The sequence below is a fragment of the Notamacropus eugenii genome, chromosome 4, assembly GCF_028372415.1.
Source record: "Notamacropus eugenii isolate mMacEug1 chromosome 4, mMacEug1.pri_v2, whole genome shotgun sequence".
Classification (NCBI taxonomy): domain Eukaryota; kingdom Metazoa; phylum Chordata; class Mammalia; order Diprotodontia; family Macropodidae; genus Notamacropus; species Notamacropus eugenii.
Genome location: NC_092875.1, coordinates 59,064,328 through 59,084,107, shown reverse-complemented (window position 1 = coordinate 59,084,107; position 19,780 = coordinate 59,064,328). Strand labels below are relative to the sequence as shown.

At 37.6% G+C, this 19,780-nt stretch overlaps 1 protein-coding gene and 1 long non-coding RNA gene across 3 annotated transcripts in view; one reads left to right on the top strand and one right to left on the bottom strand.

Moving 5' to 3' along the window:
* The window catches only part of LOC140499602 (uncharacterized), a 19,856-nt gene extending 12,396 nt beyond the window's left edge, over window positions 1-7,460 (top strand). The window contains exon 3 of the long non-coding RNA XR_011965491.1: window positions 7,221-7,460. This is a non-coding gene — a long non-coding RNA (uncharacterized lncRNA). The remainder of the gene's footprint in view (window positions 1-7,220) is intronic.
* Window positions 170-19,780, bottom strand: LOC140499598 (olfactory receptor 1f45-like). 2 transcript variants are annotated; one of them, XM_072601230.1, is made up of 4 exons: window positions 19,498-19,780; window positions 15,881-16,216; window positions 15,057-15,174; window positions 170-4,201 (listed from the first exon to the last, which is right to left on the bottom strand). In XM_072601230.1, exon 4 carries the CDS (start codon window positions 4,195-4,197, stop codon window positions 3,256-3,258), a length of 942 nt encoding a protein of 313 aa, XP_072457331.1. In that variant the 5' UTR covers window positions 4,198-4,201; window positions 15,057-15,174; window positions 15,881-16,216; window positions 19,498-19,780; the 3' UTR covers window positions 170-3,255. The 2 variants fall into 2 exon arrangements, 1 of the variants encoding a protein (XP_072457331.1); XR_011965489.1 differs by lacking the exon at window positions 170-4,201 and adding an exon at window positions 11,051-11,305 and having other exon boundaries at window positions 15,057-16,216.

The following is a 19,780-nucleotide window of genomic DNA, read 5'->3' as shown; positions in this document are numbered from 1 at the left end:
CAAAATTCTGCTGGCAAAGTCAGTTCTGGAGGGGTCAAAGACTCAGAATAAAATTCTGAACATGTAAAAGGAAGCCAATTGGAAGACACTGATGTGGATGCACAGAGAAATAACCAAATACTTTAGATTGAAGAAGATATATATATATATACATATATACATATATATATAAGATTTTGTAATTGTGGGTAATGGAGAAGAAGAGAAAAAGTATAGCCATAAGAATAGTATTGGTAAGGGGGAGCAGATAGGTGACTCACTGGTTAATGAAATGGTCCTGAAGTCAGGAGGACCAGAGTTCAAAAACTAGCCTAGGACACTTGATACTAGCTATATGATCTTGGCCAAGTCACTTAACCTTAATTGCCACCAAAAGAAAAAAAAAAGGAATAGTATCAGAGCAACCAAAATGCAGAAGGAACTGAGGCTGGTGAGGACAGATAATGACAAGAATGGTCTTTTTTCCCTCTTTCAGTAGGATTGGGAAATCAGTTGGGATCAAATAAGGATAATACTGTAGATGGGAGTGAATGGGGTAACTGTAGGACCATGGTAACTAATAATGGAAAGAAGGCAGCTTTGCTCAATTCTTATTTTGCTTCTGTTTTCTCTGTCAACGACCTTTGGACTGCCAAGGACAGAATTCAGGTGAACCTTGAGCTGGAGGGTATTCTAGGGGAGGTGACTAAAGGTGGGGCTTTTGTTTATAACAGTACTTCAGATTCATATGGTGCTTTGCCGTCTCATAAGGGTCTTTCACATACCTTATCTCATTTAATATTTGCCACAGCCTTGTGAGGTTGGTAAGGCAGTGATTATCATCTATATTTTATAAATGAGAAGGCTGGAGAAGAGAAGTTATTTACCTAAGTTTACACAGTGAATTTGTGGTAAAGCTCTGCACCCTGTGCCATACTCTGCAGCCTCCTGGGATGGGCCATGGCAGGGTCCAGGGGAGCTAGGGGCAGGATGAAGTCTAAGAGAGTGGGAGGATGAAGGTGTTATCAGAGAGAAGAGGGCCCCAAAGCCTAGCTTTGCCAGACTGTCCTAGATGTCTCCAGGGCTGTGTGACTCACTGGCTGTCCTGAAACCCAAGTCAGTGAACAGCCTGGGCAGAAATACACAGGGAATGGTATCCCTCCCACAGGAAACAGCCCAGGTTCACTCTGTGGCCTTGTATGGTCAAGCTTAGCCTGAGGAAAGATGAATGTCCAGGGAATTCTCTGAGGCAGAATCTGATTCCTGACTGGGCTAATGAAAGTTGCAGGGAAGACACAGACAGGGAAGCTAGAATGGAAGGCAGGGTCAATTACTGACCTCCCACTTTCCAGACCCCATCTCTGGTTGCCTTCCAACTCCTTGAGCCTGGATCCCCAATGGAGGAACCCCAGTTTATTATGAGAACCCAGTTGTGCAGCTACATGGTATCCCCCGTTTCCTCTCACTCTTCACTGGGTCATAGGGCTGTTGCTGAGATGGCCAATCAGGCTCACAAAGGCATTTTAAGGTTCAGATGGTGAGATTTCTCCTATCAGGTCTCTGGGGATGAGGCCCAGCTGTCCAGTGAATAAGTGCAAGGTAATGGGAGAACTCAGCCGAGAGAAATATGAGGCACCAAACTGGGAATACTGAAGTAGTCAAATCATAATCACTTACACTTCTGCAGGACTTGAAAGTTTATGAAACACTTTAAAATAGTCCTGTGAAGTAATCAGTACAAGAAATATCCCCATTTTACAGATGAGGGAACTGAGGCTCATTGACGGTCAAGTGTCTGTGGAGATCATATGGTTTATAAATGATTTGAATTTGAGTACAGGTGTCCTAAAACTGCTCCTGTGACTGAATCTGCTTAAAAAATACATTTTAAACTCATCCATCTCCCTGGGGTCCATCAAGGTATAGTAGTGCAATTAATACCTTCTTGGCATCTCTGTCACCAAGGGCATACACACTTTAGCTCCCATCTGCCTTTCCAGTCTCAACTCACAATGCATCCTTCCATTCATTCTCTGTTCCAGCTAAACTGGACTCCTTGCCACTCCCTGCCTCTGTCCTGCCAACTTCTTAAATTCTGTATTTGCACATATTGATCCCCACCCCATCCCTTACCTGGGATATACTCCCTGCCTCATTTCCCACTCTTTGAAATCTTTTCTACTTTCAAGTCCCAGCTTAAATACTTTCTCCTCCAAGATGCCTCCCCAATTACCCTTGCTAGAATTACACCTCCCTCCTTGAATCTTCCAGGGGTCATGGTATTTTGTCACATCTGAGCCTATTGTATGTACTATAGCTATTTGTGTACATATCTCACTCCTCCTATTAGACTATACGTTCCTTAAAGGAAGAGGTTGTATGTGATTTCATCTTTGTATTCTTAGAGCTATCAAACTCAAGGAGTTGGAAGGCAACCAAAGATGGGGTCTGGAAAGTGGGAGGTCAATGATTGGCCCTGCCTTCCATTCTAGCATGTAATGCTTACTCATTCATTCAAAAACCATTTGTTAATGCTTGATATATGTTAAATTGAATCATGGTTTTGTAGATAAGGAAATCAAATTGGGAGGGGATGTTGTATAACCATTTGTCAGGGAATTCTTATTCAGATGGAGTAGAAATTCTTAATCTGGGATCCATGAACTTAGATAGAAAAAAACCTCACATTTTTATTTTCACTATAATTTATAGCTGAAATTTAACATCTTTTTCAATTGTGTATGCAACAAATATTATTCTGAGAAGGAGCCTCTAGACATTCACCAGACTGCCAATGGGGTCCATGATACAAAAAAGGTTAAGATCTGTCTCCCCCTCCTTTTTTCCCTCCCGCATCCACCAGAGACCAGAAGATATCTGAAGTTCCTTTATGATTCTGAACCCAGAAAGTGAGAACCAGAGAGTCTGAGTGATTGAGGCTTGTTTTGAAGCTAGATCATAGAATCCTAGACTGGCAGAACTGAAAGGGATGTTCAAGACGTAGTTTGACTCCATTTTATAAATTAGGAAACTGAGGCCCAGGGACATTAACTGATTTTCTCAGGGTCACATAGGTTGGAAGTGGTAGAATCAGAACCCAGGGCTCTTGGTAATTAGTTCAGTGTGTTTTTCATAATACCATGCTGTGTCCTCCACAGGTAAAGAGGGGAAAGATTGACTTCATCTGACATGAAAGACTCACTGCAAACCTTCTCCAACAGCACTAGGGTTGTTGTCTGAGACACAAGTGTCCAAGCCCAGGAGGATGTCTTATAGTCATAGAGCAAGGCCTGGTTTCCTTGTGAGGAGCATCCTCAGGGCTCCTTTCATGTCTTTGTTCCTTAGGCTATAGATGAAAGGGTTCAGCATAGGAGTGACCACAGTGTACATCACAGCTGCTGCTGTGTCCTCTTGGGCTGTATGGGTAGATGTGGGGCTGAAATACACTCCGATGAGTGTTCCATAGAACAAAGACACTACAGCAAGATGGGAACCACAGGTAGAGAAAGCTTTCCACTTCCCACCCACAGATGGGATCCGTAGCACAGCCATGAAAATACGAGCGTAGGAGATCAAGATTCCAATGAATGGGGTGATAATTGGCAGTGCTCCCACAGTATAGACCATCAGATCATTGATGAAGGTGTCTGAGCAGGCCAACTTCAACAGGGGACTGAGGTCACAGAAGAAATGTGGGATTTCGTTGTGGCCACAGAATGAGAGTCGTGTCAGCAAGACAGCATGGGTTAGAGCATTAATGAAGGCTGAGAACCAGGACCCCATAAGCAGAAGGGCACAGATCCTCGGAGTCATGACTGTGCTGTAGTGTAATGGGGTACAGATAGCCACATAACGGTCATAAGCCATGGCGGTGAGGAGGAAACTGTCTATCCCAGCAAACCAGATGAAGAAGAATACTTGTGTCAGGCACCCAGAGTACGGAATCATCTTATTCCCAGATATGTGATTTACCAGCATTTTGGGCACAGTGGTAGATGTGAAGCATATGTCAACCAGGGACAAGTTGCTGAGAAAGAAGTACATGGGAGTGTGGAGGTGGGAGTCATTTCTGATGGCCAGTATGATGAGCAGGTTCCCTAGCCCTGTGATCAGGTACATAAGCAGGAATACTAGGAACAGGATCCTCTCTTGTTCTGGTTGGTCTGAAAGGCCCAGGAGGATGAACTCAGAGATTCTAGAATGATTTCCTTCTTCCATAGATCTATTGGGAAGTATATGTAGAAAGGAGATGAAAAAAGAATTTGAAACATTCAATTGAAAAATGTTCTCGTGGAGGAGGTATCAGTTTTAATTCATTAAGTTTTAATTAATTAATCAATAAGCATTTATTAAGCGCCAAGTACATGCTGGCCATTGGCACCACAAAAATAAGAAATGAAATAGTGCTTGCTCTCAAGGAATTGACATTGTTTTAGGAGAGACAAATTATTCATAATGTACATATATGTTTATATAGGTGAATAAAAATAAACGTAGGTATTTAGTTTAATATAAGGTAGTTTGGGAGGCAGCCCTCTCAAAGTTGGAGGTTCAGGAAAAGTTTTGTGTAGAAGGTGTGCAACAAGGTCTTGAAAGAGAAGTGATTCTATGAGTCAAAGGTGAGGAGAGAGTGCATTCTAGGCCAGTGCAGACACAGATGGGAAATTGAGAGCCTCGATGAAAGTGAAGGCCAGACTGGCTAGACTGCAGAATGTTGGGAGGGGAGTGATGTATGATGATGCTGGAAAGATAGCCTTAGATCAAGTTCTGAAGGTCTTTCAATGTCAAACAGAAGGTTTATAATTTTATCCTACTGTAGGAAGTATGAGGTATGCTCAGCTTGGGAGGCGGCTAGGTGGTTCAGTGGATAGAGCACTGGGCCTGGAGTCTGGAAGACCTGAGTTCAAATCCAGCCTCAGATACTCACTAGCTTTGTGACCCTGGGCAAGTCACTTAACTTCAGTTTGTCTTAATGCACTGGAGAAGGAAACAGCAAACTACTCCAGTATCTTTGTCAAGAAACTCCCAAGGACAGTAGAATATGCTATGGTCCATGTGATCACAAAGAATTAGACACAATTAAATGACTAAACAATGATCAGATTTCTCCTTCCTAAGGGTAATGGATATACAAAACCTGCCTGGCTCCAGTCCAATGCATGGAATTTTTTAGGAGCCAGATTCTGGCCAGGGGTGATGGAAGATTTTGACTTGTGTGATAATAAAACATTTTTTAATTGGATGCACATCCAGAAGAACTGATGACTCAGGTGCTGCTGAGTATACAAAAGGGGCAACTGTCTCTATGTCAATATTTTTTTTGTGTCTGCCAGGGTGGGGGTGGGGTGGGTGGGTGTAGGAGTATTTTGAGTTGCCTTCCTACAAGGCAGAAGCAATTTCCTGACTTTTATCTAACTAAAGTTAGACATGAGCACATGACTCCACATGACTCCCTTTGTCTCTTTTGTGCTTTCTTGCTTGAAATGACTGGACACTTTAGGATAGATGTGCACATGCTATGATTTTGTGAGCATTTCAAGGTCTTCTAATACTCCAGGCATTCAAGTATAAAAGTCCCAACAGTACCAGCCCAGTAGAGAAGCCCAGCCCAACAGAGGAGTGCTTCAGAGGAACACGTAGTCCAGCAGATCAGCATCACCCAGCAAAATATTGCCCTGTCCAACAGAGATGTCATACCCTTTAAGGAGTCCACCTAACTGAGCACTGGAGCAACTCAGCCCTCACTGAAGCCATGGTGAACTTCATGAAAATTCAAGGAAAAAAAGGACTTCTAAGACTATTCTCTAATTTTATGTCTCTATGCCATTGTACTTCAACTTGATGTCTATTCTCTCTATGGAACCTGTGTATATTTGTGGGAGAGTATGCCCCATGTTTCTGGGGGAAATGTTTTAGAGCAGCTATTCTTACTCTGTTATTGTTGTTGTTTAGTCATGTCCGACTTTTTAGGACCACAGGGTGTTTTTCTTTCAAATATAACGGAGTAGTTTGCTATTTCTTTCTCCAGAGCTGCCATTTTACAGTTGAGTAAGGCAAATACGGATTAAGTGACTTGCCTAGGGTCACATAGCCAGTAGGTGTCTGAGATAGCATTTGGACACAGGTCCTGACTCCAGGCTCAGTGCTCTATCCACTGAACTACCTAGTTGCCTCTTGGAAACATTGCTAGGGATTATGAAATCCTGGGTAATAAACTGAAGACATTAATGGCACAGGTGGTCTTTTTATGGCTACTGCCTATATATAGTGAGATCTAAAAGCAGAAAGGTGGAATGGGGTATATACTACTGATTAAGATTGTATCTGCTAATGGGATTTGGATTCCTAAACCAAGATTATACACATACACATGTATATGTATATATATGTATAATACACAAACTAATATAACATAATATGACATAACATAATATAATATAATGAAATAAACATAACATAACATGATATAATATAATGCGATATCATGTTTAGACATGATGGTTCTTGGCCATGGACATAGTGTGTGTGATAAGAACTAGTATAATGTATATTGCAAGTTTTGCAAATCTGTTCCGGGGGCTATAAAAGGAAAATGGAAAATGGAAAATAGAATTTGCCTTGGCTAAAGTATTATACTGACAGGTCATCATGACATAAAATAACGTTGGATTCCAAAGTTGTTAACTAGGATGAGGGCTTTTTCCCAGGATGCCAAGTTTTAGAGGGCACTTACTTTTTATTTTTCAGTATCATAGAAACGAGTGATGTTAGCACCTAGAGTGCCAGAATGGATAGTTAAAATAGAACACTATCAGGCAGCTTCAGCTTCCTTTCCTTTGGCTGCCTCATTCTGGTTGAGCTTGCCCCAGCTCTTCCTATTCCAGTTTTTCAAATGAATTTTCTTTCAGAAAGGTTATTTAAAGTTTTTGAATGAGTAAAATCAATGAAGCAGTATCCATGCTGGGTAGTTTGCTCAGCTGGGTGTCCTCTTTATACTTCAACTTCTGACTACCAGGGCTAACTCTCTCTTGATTCCATACCTAGCTCTCTTTTCTGCTACAATGGGTTACTCTTCTAAGAACTACTTCTACTGACTATCTGTCTTTTGGTCTGCCCCTTTATGAAGGTGGTGTCTCCTACTGGGTGAGTAGCTTTGCTAGCTGATGGGATAGAGGGGAGGAGTGAGAGATTGTGCTCCCCAGGTTCTTCCTGCATTAATTGTTTTCTTCTCTGTTGCCTAGATTCACACTCTTTGAAGCTGCTTCATGTCCCGACGTTATCTCCAGATTTGATAAGCCATGTTTTTAAAAGGTCAGCAGTGCAATAAATCTTTAACTTCAGCTGGAGGAGGCAATTGGAAAATTGACCTCTGAATTGCATTAACCTTGAGTGAAAATTTATTCACACCTCATATAAGGGGAACAAAGAGTATAAACCCATCTTAATACTTCATTAAAAACCCTTAACACTTTTGTATCTACTTTTGTGTGTGTGTGTGTGTGTGTGTGTGTGTGTGTGTGAAATCAATCAATCACTGGTAACCTGGTCCCCCTCTAGTTTACAAAATGAGTACAAGATAGTTTGGGAAGGCAAAGCACTAGCAGCTTGAATAGAAGAGGAACGGTTTCATGAATAGGGGGACATTTGAAGGAAACCAGAGACTGCAAGAGGTGGAAATGAGAAGGGAGTTCCTTGCAGACATGAGGGACAGCTAGTGTAAAGGCATAGGCACAGAAATGGCAGATTGAATACTGTAAGTCTGGAATAACAAATAGACCAATGCACCTAGACCACAGAACGTATGGAGGTAGTAATGTCTAAGAAATCTGAAAAGACAGGGTAAGATTATGAAAAATTTTCAATGCAAATTTTCACTGATAAAAGTCTGGCATAAGACATATAAAGAATGGACATAGACGTGTAATACCAAGGATGATTTTCTAATAGCTAAGTGGTGAAAGGAAATGAACTGCTTTCAGAAGAATTTTAAACCACAAATGACCATATGAAAACATACTCAAATTCATGAATAATAAGAGAAATACAGATGGAGATAACTCCGAGCTTTCACTTCACACTGTAAGTTGACAAAAATGACAGTGGTAGAAGGGACATATGAAAATAGGCATGCTGATTGGGGAAACAGAAGGACTCCACCCATTCTATATTTCAAATTGGATTTATGGAAAAAAGTGACGTAACTGTTCCTCTGACCTTTGACCTAGAGATCACACTATTGGTCATGTTTCCAAAAAAAAAAAGAAAAAAGGTCCAATAGATACCAAAATTATTCATAATATATAAATAATTTTGTATTTATAATTTTAATAATAGTATATATATTATTTTATACATAGTAACAAAGACCTGGGAAAGGTATCTATTGACTGGGGAATGACTGAAAAGACCTAAGGTATACATGAAGTATTGTGTAATAATAAATGATAAAGATAAAAAGTTCAGAGAAAAGTAGGAAGATTTGTATGAACTGACACAGAATGAAATAAGCAGAACCAAGACAGTAATAAACACAAAGAAGAGATCACTAAAAAGGATGTTAAATACTGAGTAATGTGAAAACCAATGAAAGTGGTGTTATATTGTGAGAAGATGGTGCTGCACTAAGATCTAGAGAAGGCCAGATTAAACACTCAAAATGTTAAGCAAGAGCAACGATGATGAAAATTCACAGGGGAAGAAGCTATAAGCTTCTTTATTTGTCCAAGGCTGAACTAAAAGAATGCCAGAATGCTGCGGCAGATCTGAGCAGAGACAACTTGGAGTAAGCCAAAGGTAGAGTGTGTACGAGAAATGAACCCAGAGCAGAAAAGATCAGACCAACACTCACTAAGTCAGGAGGCATCCTGTACCAGTGATAGAGCAGGAAACAGTGCCAGACCTATATCTAGGTAGCAGAGCACCCAGCAATCCCTGCCTACGACATAATAAGAAACAGATCCAGGTTACCATTGAGGCCAACCAGTGCTCAGGCAGCCTACATTTGATCCACAGCAAAAAATGAGGCCAGATAGATATCTGTCTAGCCTAGGGTCCAGGCAGTTCATGTCCTGAGCTGCAGAGAGAGCCACCGGAAGAGAAAACTGGGAAGCAAAACACCTAGAGGCCTGCTACCACCATAATCCTCAGTTGGGGCCTGTCAGGCTCATGAAAAGAGATGGAGCCATATCTGGGTTTGGGACTGCATAAGGATAAGGAGACATAGGAGCCAAGGCCAAAACTTAAGTTAAGTAAAAACTCAGAAATTCCTCCAGAATATGAGGCTTAGTCGTAGCTACTGCATTTAGGACCAAGCAAGGATTGCTCACAATATTCTAGAGTATGGTAAAAAACAGTCTGACCCAAGCATAAAGTCCTAATCCAGAAGCTGAGACTGGAGATATGAGTAAATACAAGACAATACTGAACACAAGGAAGAAATACTATGGACTGAGGGAAAAGAATATTCTGGTCAGGATGATAAGACTACATTACAAAATGTAATGTTAAATGAAATAACAACTAGGGATAAAAGAATGGCAAAGAGAATTAATAGCTTAGGAAAGATAGTAAACCTTAAGGAAAAGGAAATTAATAAGCCTTATCGGAAAAGTTAACTCCCTGAAAATTAGAGTAGGTCAAAAATACATCAATGACTCAATAAGACAGTAAGTAACATTAAAATAATATCAAATTATTGAAAAATAGAAAAAAATGTAAGGTATGTGTTATCAAAAACAGCTGAACTAGAAAACGGGAGAAAGAGAGAAAATCTAAGAATCATTAGACTACCTGAAAATCATGACAAAAAAAGCCTAGATGCCATCTTTCACAAATAAATGTAAATAAATCATAAATAAAAATTATTTAAATGTATTAGGGCAAAGTGAAGATAGAAAGAATCTATTGATCACCTTCTGAAAAAAACACAGAGAAAAAGTAGTAGGAATGTCATAGTCAAAATTTAGTGTTCTCATACAAAAGAAAAAAAATTCTTATAATCATCCAGTGGTTCAAGTACTGAGGATGTAACATACAGAAACAAATGAACAGAAGAGCGTAGTGTTTGAAAAAATCATGGTCAGAATTGCTCAAGACCTGGCAGCTTTTCCCATAAATGAGAGATCTTGGCATGCACTATTCCCCAAACCAAAAGGGATAGACTTAACAACAAAGAAAAGCTTACCCTTTAAAGCTGAATATCATCTTGCAGGGAAAAGAAATAGATCTTTAATGCAATAAAGGAATTCTAAGCATTTCTGACAACAAGACTGGAGCTGAGTAGGAACTTTGAGATAGAAACACAAAGATTCAAGAAAATCCCATTAGATGTAAATTTATTGGGACAATTAGAAGGGGCTGTGTGATGATGGCAGTACTAACATTCTAAAAGAGGAGAAAGAAATGTGTTGCTTCAGAATTTTACGTTCCTAAAGATACTGAGGCAGTTAAATAAGAAAGACAGAGTTTCTAGAGGTGGATTGATTTTGTTCTGGGGATTTTAGGAGGGTAAAAGGAATGGAGGATAAGGAAGAAGAAAAGAGGAAGAGGGGAGTGAGACTTCCTATTTCTGATAATTGAAGTACATAAGAAAAAAGAGTATGCAAACATGGAAGAAGGGCTTGGGAAATTGGCATCAGACAAACTTCACTTTATGCGAAAGGGCTGAAAATTAGTAAGCAAATAAATAATTTGCTCCTAAAGAATTGATTTGTCAAAGACCAAATCATAGAAGCAGTAAAAATCATGATTAAAAAAAATGACAATGAGATAATGCACCAAAACTTATGGAATGTAGCTACAGTAGTCCTTATGGGAAAATGTACACTCTCTAAATGGTTTCATTAGCAAAAGATAAAAAGAAAAGATTAATGAATTGTTTGTACAATTAAAACCAAACCTGGAAAAGTCCCAAACCCCAAACCCAACCCCTAACTAAATACCAATATAAAAATTCTGAAAATCAAAGAGATGACAGATTTGAAACCAACAACAAAGAAATCCTATTGAGCTGATAAATAAAATTGGATCTGTGTTTTCTCCATATGAAATAAATGATGATCTACCTAGAAAATTCAAAAGCATTAGCTAAAAATAATTGCAATAACTAATGACTTCAATAAAGTTGTAGCATGTAAAAAAATGCATGTAAACTATTAGCATTTCTGCATAGAAACAACACAACCCAGTAGGAAGGGTTAGAAAGAAAAATTTCATTAGAAAAATCATAAAATATGGAAAATATTTGGGGGGGGTCTACTTACCAAAACACAAGCAGGTACTTATCAAATTAAATTACAAAACATTCATTATAGAAATGAAGACAGACCTAAATAATTGGAAAAATGCTAGTTATCATATAGATCTTGGCAACATAATATAAATGACAATATTATCTAAGTTATCTTGCCTTTTGAGTGCCATAGCGGTCAAACTACCAAAGGATTACTACATATAGCAAGAAAAAATGAGCAAAATTCCCCTGAGGAACAAAAGGTCAATATGACAACTCATTGATTCACATCTTCCTACAGTCTGATGGCTCTGGAGAAGTGAGGCTGATGTCCTTGCATAGCCTTCCTTCACTCACAACAAAATCAAGTGCATGTCATGTCATCATTTCTCCGGCAATGAAAGATGAACACAAAACTCTAGCAGCTGTTTCGGAGGAACAATTGTCTGGGTGCAAACTGATTCTTTTGTATTCAACTAAAGGATTTTATTTTTATTTCACTTAAATTTCATCGCATTAAATTCATCCCATTGTTTCTGGTCTGTCAAGAGTTTTTTGGATTCTGTTTTTGCTATCAACTTATATTCACTTCCTCTGAAATTTCTTGTCATCTATAAATATGATAAGTATGTACTATCTACATCTACACCCAAGCCACTGATAAAAATATTGGCTAGAAGCAGACTGAGGACAGAGTGCTCATTAGGATGCTGTAGAGTTGCTTCCTGCTAAGGGATGGATTGGACTACATGACCTGTGTGGTATCTTCAGTCATTAAGTTTCTAAAAATGATTATAAATCAATGGGGAAAGAACAATTAGGGTAGCAAGGTGACACAGGGGATAGAGTGTTTGGTCTGGAGTTGGGAAGACTCATCTTCCTGAGTTCAAATCTGGCTTCAGACACCCACTAGCTGTGTAACCCTGGGAAAGTAATTTTAAACCATATTTGCCTCAGTTTCTTCATCTGTAAAAGTGAGTTGGAAGAGGAAATGGCAAACCATTCAAGTATCTCTTTCAAGAAAACCCCAAATGGGGTTACAAAGAGTTGGACACAACTGAAAAATGACTGAACAATAAGAGGTTATTTTAGATCAAGTGACTACTCATGGGATACTGGATGAAGGGTTTTTTTTATTTAGAGATAGACTGGACTAGTTGACCCACTAGGTCCCTTCCATCTCCAAGAATGTTTTAATCATAATATAATCAAAATCACAATAGTGTTCAACATTCTTTGAGGTTCTATGAAACATCTGTGCTTTGTCACATAGGTATTTCAGGTATTATTTTTCCCATTTCACAAATGAAGATACTGAGATTTTCAGAGGTTAAGTGCTTCTACTTCTAAAGTTACTCTTGTATCTGTCCCCTTCTTTCCATTTACTAGCTTCTGCCTCTGTTCGAGTTCGTAATTTTTTGCGTAGATTGTTACAATATCTTCCTAATTGGTCTCCCTTTTCAATCCATCCTTTGTACAGCTGCTAAAGTGTTAATCCTAAAAAGTACATCTGTCCTTTTCTACTCAAATATCACCTATTACTTTCAAGATAAGATACAAAATCCTCAGCTTGGCATTTAAAACTCTCCACAATATAGCTCCCATCTGCTTTTTCAGTCTTATTTCCTGTTGCTCTCTTTGTATATTATATCTTCCCTTCTGGTCAAATTGATCTTCTGGTCCCCCATTCCTGGGATACAATCCAATCTTACTTCTGTCACTTAGCACCCCTAGATTTCTTTAATGCACAACCCATGTATCACCTTGTGTTTCATGGTTTTCTTCATCCTCTTTCCTGAAATTACTTTATATAACACTATATATACTGGTACTTACTTAGTTCTGTAGGTGTTTTTTCCCCCAAACATATAAACTCATTGTAGGCAGGGTCTGTATCATTTTTGAAGCCTTTGTACATAGTAGATACTTACTAGATATTTGTTGAATTGAATTGCCTATGGCCATTCAGTCAGAAATTTTCACTGAATTTGACCCCATGTCTTTCAAGTTTTAACTACAGGGCTCTTTTCATTATGCCATATCAATTCTGATCTTGTACTTTGAGTTGGGGAGGCTCCTTTATTGCTCCTCCCAAGGTTAGTCACGTGAAGGTTGATTATAATGCTGATTAAACGTGTTTTGGCTGTAATGGGTCTAAGCTTAGCAGAACATAAGAAAAGGACTATTTTTCTCTTCCTTTCCATAAATTGGCTTCCTCTTTAAAATTTTAAAATTTAGGAAACAGAGGCAGCATTATTTGGTGGAAAGAGGATTGGTGTGGAATTCAGGAGATTTGAGTTTCAACCCCAGATTTTCCAACATATATTGTATGATCTTTCTCACTTGATACATGAGGTAGCTTAACAAATTGTTTTTTAAGGTCCTTTCCATGTCTGATATTCTACTGTGTGAGTTTCCATTTTACTTTGATGTTCTAACTCTAACGTTCTATGATTTAATATCTCAAGTCATTTTAAGTTCAAATATTCAGTGTTTGGTGTTTTAAAGGACCTTTAGGCATGTCTGATATTCTGGCCCCTACATTCTACATTCTCAGGATCCTTCTATCTCTTATATACTATATTCTCAAGTCCCTTTCATTAAAAAAAATTCTTTATTCTAAAGTCTCTTCTGGCTTTAAATTTTTTCAACTGAAATAATCTAATCTTAGGTGCTGTCCCTTGATTTTGCAAATAAGGCAACTAAAGCTTTGACGGAACAGCTTCTATGTCAATGGACATGTTGCAGCTAAGCCAGGTCTAAGACCCATTCATCCAAATTCCCTACTGTCTGCTGCTCATTTTCATGGCAATGAATCATTGCCCCTTTCCTTCAATGTCATTCTTGTTTCCTCTTCCCTGGATGGGCATCAGAGTTTGACAGTTTAACATTTTAGAAATGATCATATTTCTACATAAAGGAAATAAAGCAAAAAACACCCCCATGCAAATTATTTCTTTCATATTTCAATGATATATTCACAAGCATACTTGCTCTTAATGGCATATGTGACTCACAATCTCCAGCTTCCGTGCCTTTGTAATGGCTGTATCCCTTATCTGGAAGGTATTACCTCTTCATTTGTGAATCTTGGAATTCTGGTTTTTACATGGTACCTATCTCGACCCTCCCAGTACTCATCAGTTTCATCTTCCTCCACCAAATGCCTGATAATTATTTTGTATTTATTTTGTGCATATTTATATATCTGCACATTCTCTCCTAAGAAGGAAAGCTCATTGAGGGATAGATGTTTTGGTGTATCTTTGTTTCACCAGCACTCAGTTTAGTGCTTGGCATAGAGTAATTTCTTAATGAATCCTAATGGCTTGATTATAAGGATTATTATAAGGTCTATCTTCTGACATTTTGTGTTCTATATTCCAAGTTTTCTTCTATCTAATGTGTTCTAAGCTTCCTCTTGGCACTACCATTCTGTATTCTATGTTTTAAGGTCCCTTCTACCTCTAACATTCTAGGATCTATGTGCTAGAATCTTTTTGGGGTCCAATATGCTATAGTCTACCTTCTAAGTTCTCTCCAACTTTGAACATTTTGTATTTTAAGATGGTTTTCAGCCTTAAAAATTATGACTATGTTGAATTCTTTTTGATCTCAAACATTTTATATGTTAGATTGGAAAATCTCATCCAGTGCTATTTAGAATCTATGCCCTTTCAAGCTCTGGCATTCTATGTTCCATATTCCTAGGGTCCTTCTATATTGGATATTCTCAAGCCCCTTTTAGCACTAAATTTCTAAATTGATGAGACTCAATAATGACATTATTTTGTGTGACAGGTCTACCTTAAGATGAATAGAAAGTGCCCTGTGAAGATGCACTTACTTGGGTGTTTGGTCTGGATCTTTTGTTCTGATCCTGAGAAACCCAGCTCTGTTGCCTTCTCTGGTCCCCTTCCCACAGCTGAGAGTTTCAAACAGGGACTTAGCCCAAGCTGCCAGCTCTTCTAGGAGAAAGAGGGTTTGAGATGTAGACTGAAGTGGTAGGCACGAGAGCAGGAATCTGCTCTTTCCCCTAGGAGGGGTGTGTGGGGATTATTGTAGGCACTTTTACAGGAATTCCCTGAACCCAGGGCCCCAGCTCCCTGAGGTTCTTGTTAGAAACAAACACCAAGTAATTGTCCATTCTGCACTGTAGCCCCTTTGGGCCAAGTTTGCTTTGGCATAGAACTTGGCCTATATTGTTCAACTTGTTTTCATAACATTGCTGTATCAGGAATGCTGAGAACTCTCTGATTCCTTCCTTTCCTCTTAGATCTTGGAGCATGGAACATTCAAGTCATAAGAGGTCTTAAACACAATTAGAACTGGGAGGGATTTTTAGACATACAATATATGTAACGCTCATGTGAGATATTAGAAGGGATCTTAGCTCCTCATAGATGAGGAAACTGATACACAAGCAAGCTATGACTCTTGAACAGATAGGAAGCAGGAGAGCTAGATTTGAACCCAGAACTTCTGACATCCAAATTAAATGCTTTTACAACCCATTGTAGTTTCTAAAGAAAATAACACTGCCAAGTAACTCTTCCCAACTATGCCTTTACTCTCTTTGTCATTGGGTAGAAGGTTGCTCTTCCATATCGGTGCTGCTTTTCGTGGTTCCTTTTATCATCCGTGGAACATCGAATTTCTTGCAATTCATACCTTTAGCAGCTCTCAGAAGTTGTGTCCAGTGTTCCTTACTTTGGATTTTTTTCACTGTCCTCCACTGATGCTACTGTGGCTTATGATTCTGGTCTTCTTCCTACTATTCCAGGAGATGGCAATAATTCTCTTTCCTAGGAGACTAGATCTCCATCTCCAGAATCCTTGGCAGTCTGTGTCCCGGCTTGAAGAGCAGCTTTTACCAAGGAATATCTTTATTTCTTAATGTCTTCTCTTATGCTGTTGTCCCTGAGGTCCCTGGTCTCAAATGAAAGAGTTTTTCTAGGAGTCTATAGCAAATAATGTCCCCTTGTACCTTCCAAGGTTACCTTTCTCCTAGGGGAAAATAAGGGAAAAAAAAAGACTGAAATTGCTAAAGATGGCAGAAAGAACAAAATTCAGCTAAAGACCTTATAAACAGCTAAACCAACAGAGAAAACACTAATAATGAAAAGGAATATGGGCTTCTGATTAGGTAAAAGAATTTGCACAACTATGGATAAGTATTATAAGACAAAGAAAAATGAATCAACATTTATGAAGCAGAGAATCCCAGAGATTGCCATGAGAGTATGGGACCACAGCAAGACATTTCCAAATAGTTTAGAGGAGAAATATGAATTACAAAAGAAGAATTTATGACCTGCATAGCAGAAATAATTGAGAGAATAGAAAAATTTGAATCCATGATGGGAAGTCTAACGAAAGAAATAAAGGAGAGAATAACTTGTCGGGAATGCAAATACATGGAAGTGAAGGACGATCTTGAAGGAGAGAAGCAAAAAGCAATAACACTAAAGTAAGCATGATCTTCATATAAGTAAAATATTGATCTTGAAGACAGGATAAGCAGACAGTTTAAAGTATTGTAGATTTCTCAGAAGTAAAAAAATAAAGAAAATCTGAACATGATAATTCAAGAAATAATACAATAAAACTGTCCAAAATTTCTGGACACAGAAAACAAAGTGCTGATTGAAAGAATTCACAACCTATTTCCTGAGAAAAAAACCCCTCAAAGCTTATGTTTCAAACTCCAAGACACACAATGGATAAGTTTATCAGTTCCACTAACAGCAATTTCTTCCAGTGACCAGGAGAAAGAATTTCAAATATAAAGGAAAGGAAATTCAAATAACGCAAGACTCTTTTGCACCCACCAAAAACAAGAGGAAAGGATGGAATAATGTGTTCCAAAGAGCAAAGGAGGTCAAGAGCTCAAAGTGACTTATCCTACACATTTGAGCTTAACCATTAGTAAAAAAAAGGACATTCAATAAAAAAGATGTTTAAAAAATTCCTAGAAAGAAAATCAGACCTAAAGAAATTACTTGCATATCAAACACTGCAGACAACAGAAATATAAGATGAATAAACAAATACAGCAGCCAAGGATATCAATTACAAAACAATAAAGTGAGACCATCAAGAGATTTATTTCAAAATGCATACAAGAAGGCAAGAATGAAAGCAGAAGTTAAATAGAAACGATGGTGGAGAAATAGTCCTGAAACTTCATGAACTAATTCTCACAGGACCTCCTTTACAGATGAATCAATGATTTTTTTCAAGACTAATTGCAGAGTAGGAAGGTGTTTGCTGTTAGGCTGCCTTATTTCACATTTTTCATTGATTAACTTGATATTCTTGACCTTTTGCATTTGCAGATGAATTTTGCTATTATTTTTTTTAGATCTATAAAATAAATCTTTGGTAGTTTGATTAGTATGGAACTGAATAAATTAACCAATTTACATAGAATTGCCATTTTTTATTATATTGCCTTGGATGACCCATGAGAATTTCTTCTTCAACTGTTTAGAGAAATATCTCTAATATTTCTTTAGTTGTTTAGCTCTATCTTTATTTGTGTGAAAGGTGTTTTGTAATTGTGTTTATAAAGTTTCTGAATTTGTCTTAGCTGGCAGAGTCCCAAGTATTTTAGGCTGTCTATAGTTATTTTAAATGAAATTTTTCTATCTCTTGGGTTTTCCTGATCATATATATAGAAATATATATGATGATTTATGTGGATTTATTTTATATCCTGCAATTTTGTTGAAACTTAATTGTTTCAACTAATTAATCAATTAATTTCTTAGTTGAATTTCTAGGGATTTCTAATTACACCCTCATATTGTCTACAAAGAATGATGGTTTTGTTTCCTTCTTCCCTATTTTTATTCTTTTACTTTATTTTTCTTGTCTTATTGCTGTAAGTAGCATTTCTAATACAGTACTGAATATAGTAGTGGTAATGGACATCCTTGCTTCACCTCTGATCTTAATGGGAACACTTCTAGTTTATCCCTTTTACAGATAATGCTTATTCTTGGTTTTAGATAGATACTACTTGTCACTTTAAGAAAGGATCCAATTATTCCTATGCTTTCTAGTGTTTTTAATTGGAATGAGTGCTGTGTTTTGTCTAAAGCTTTGTCTGCATCTATTGATATAATCATATAATTTTGGTTGTTTTTGTAATTGATATGGCAAATTATACATATAGTTTTCATAATATTGAACTATCCCTGGATTCCTGGTGTAAATTCCACCTAGTCATAGTGTGTGATCTTTGTGATATATTGCTATGATCTCCTTGCTAGTATTTCATTTAAATTTTTTGCACCCACATTTATTAGGGAAATTGGTCTTCAATTTTCTTTATTTCTAATCTTCCTGGTTTAGGTATCAAAAGCTTACTTTTGTTGTAGAAAGAATTTGGTATGATTCTTTCTTTACTTATTTTTTCAAATAGTTTATATAATGTTGCAATTAGTTGTTCTTTAAATGTTTGGCAGAATTCCCTTTCTAATCTATTAGGTCCTGGGGATATTACCTTAAAGATCTCATTTTTGTCTTGTTCAATTTCTTTTGCTAAGATAAGGTTATATAAATATTCTATTTCCCCTTCTGCTATTAGTTTTAAAACAAAATGTACCCCATTAAATATTTAACAGTTTTGAAATATCTATTTTTTAAATTGGGGCAGCTAGGTGGTACACTGGATAGAGTGGTGGGATTTGGGTTGGGAATACTCATCTTCCTGAATTCAAATCTGGTCTCAGACACTTAATAGGTGTGGGACTCTGGACAAGTCACTTAACCTTGTTTGCCTCAGTTTCCTCATCTATAAAAATGAACTGGAGAAGAAAATAGTAAACTTCTCTGGTATCTTTGCCAAGAAAACCCCTAATGGGGTAACAAAGAATTGAACACAACTGAATAACAACATTCAAAAAAATTACATTCTTTTAACAACTCAATTTGTAATCTAACAGCCTCCAGATTAAAAGGGAAGCTATTTTTCTAACAGTATTTCTAATACAAAGGTTTCTCAGATTTCACAATATAAGAAAAAAGTTTGAAACACAATTAGAACATACACATTACATACATTTAAAACATTAAACAAAATGCATCATCAGTTAGATGACGTCAGTTTGGTCTAACGCATTTCCAAATTGTCTTACATATAACTTATTCATTTTATCACCTTTGGTATTTTATACTAATCACACCTAAAACCTGGTATAGAGTTATCAAGTATGGAACAGTCATATCTAATTAAAAAAAATAATAATCATTACAATAGTCAACATTTATATAATGCTTACCATATGCCAGTCAGTGTGCTAAGCACTTCACAATCATTATTATCATTTGACTCTTCTAACAACCCTGGGAGGTGGTTATTATTTTCCTCTTTACAGGTCAGGAAACTGAGGTAAACAGAGATAAAATGACTTGCTTAAGATAACACAGCTAATAAACTCCTGAGGCAGGAGTGTAACTCAGGTTTCCCTGATCCATGCATTTTTTCCAGTATTTTTTTTTTTTGCTTTTCATTGCCACAAGTCATAAAACAACACATTTCATCATGTTAAAATTTAGTTACAG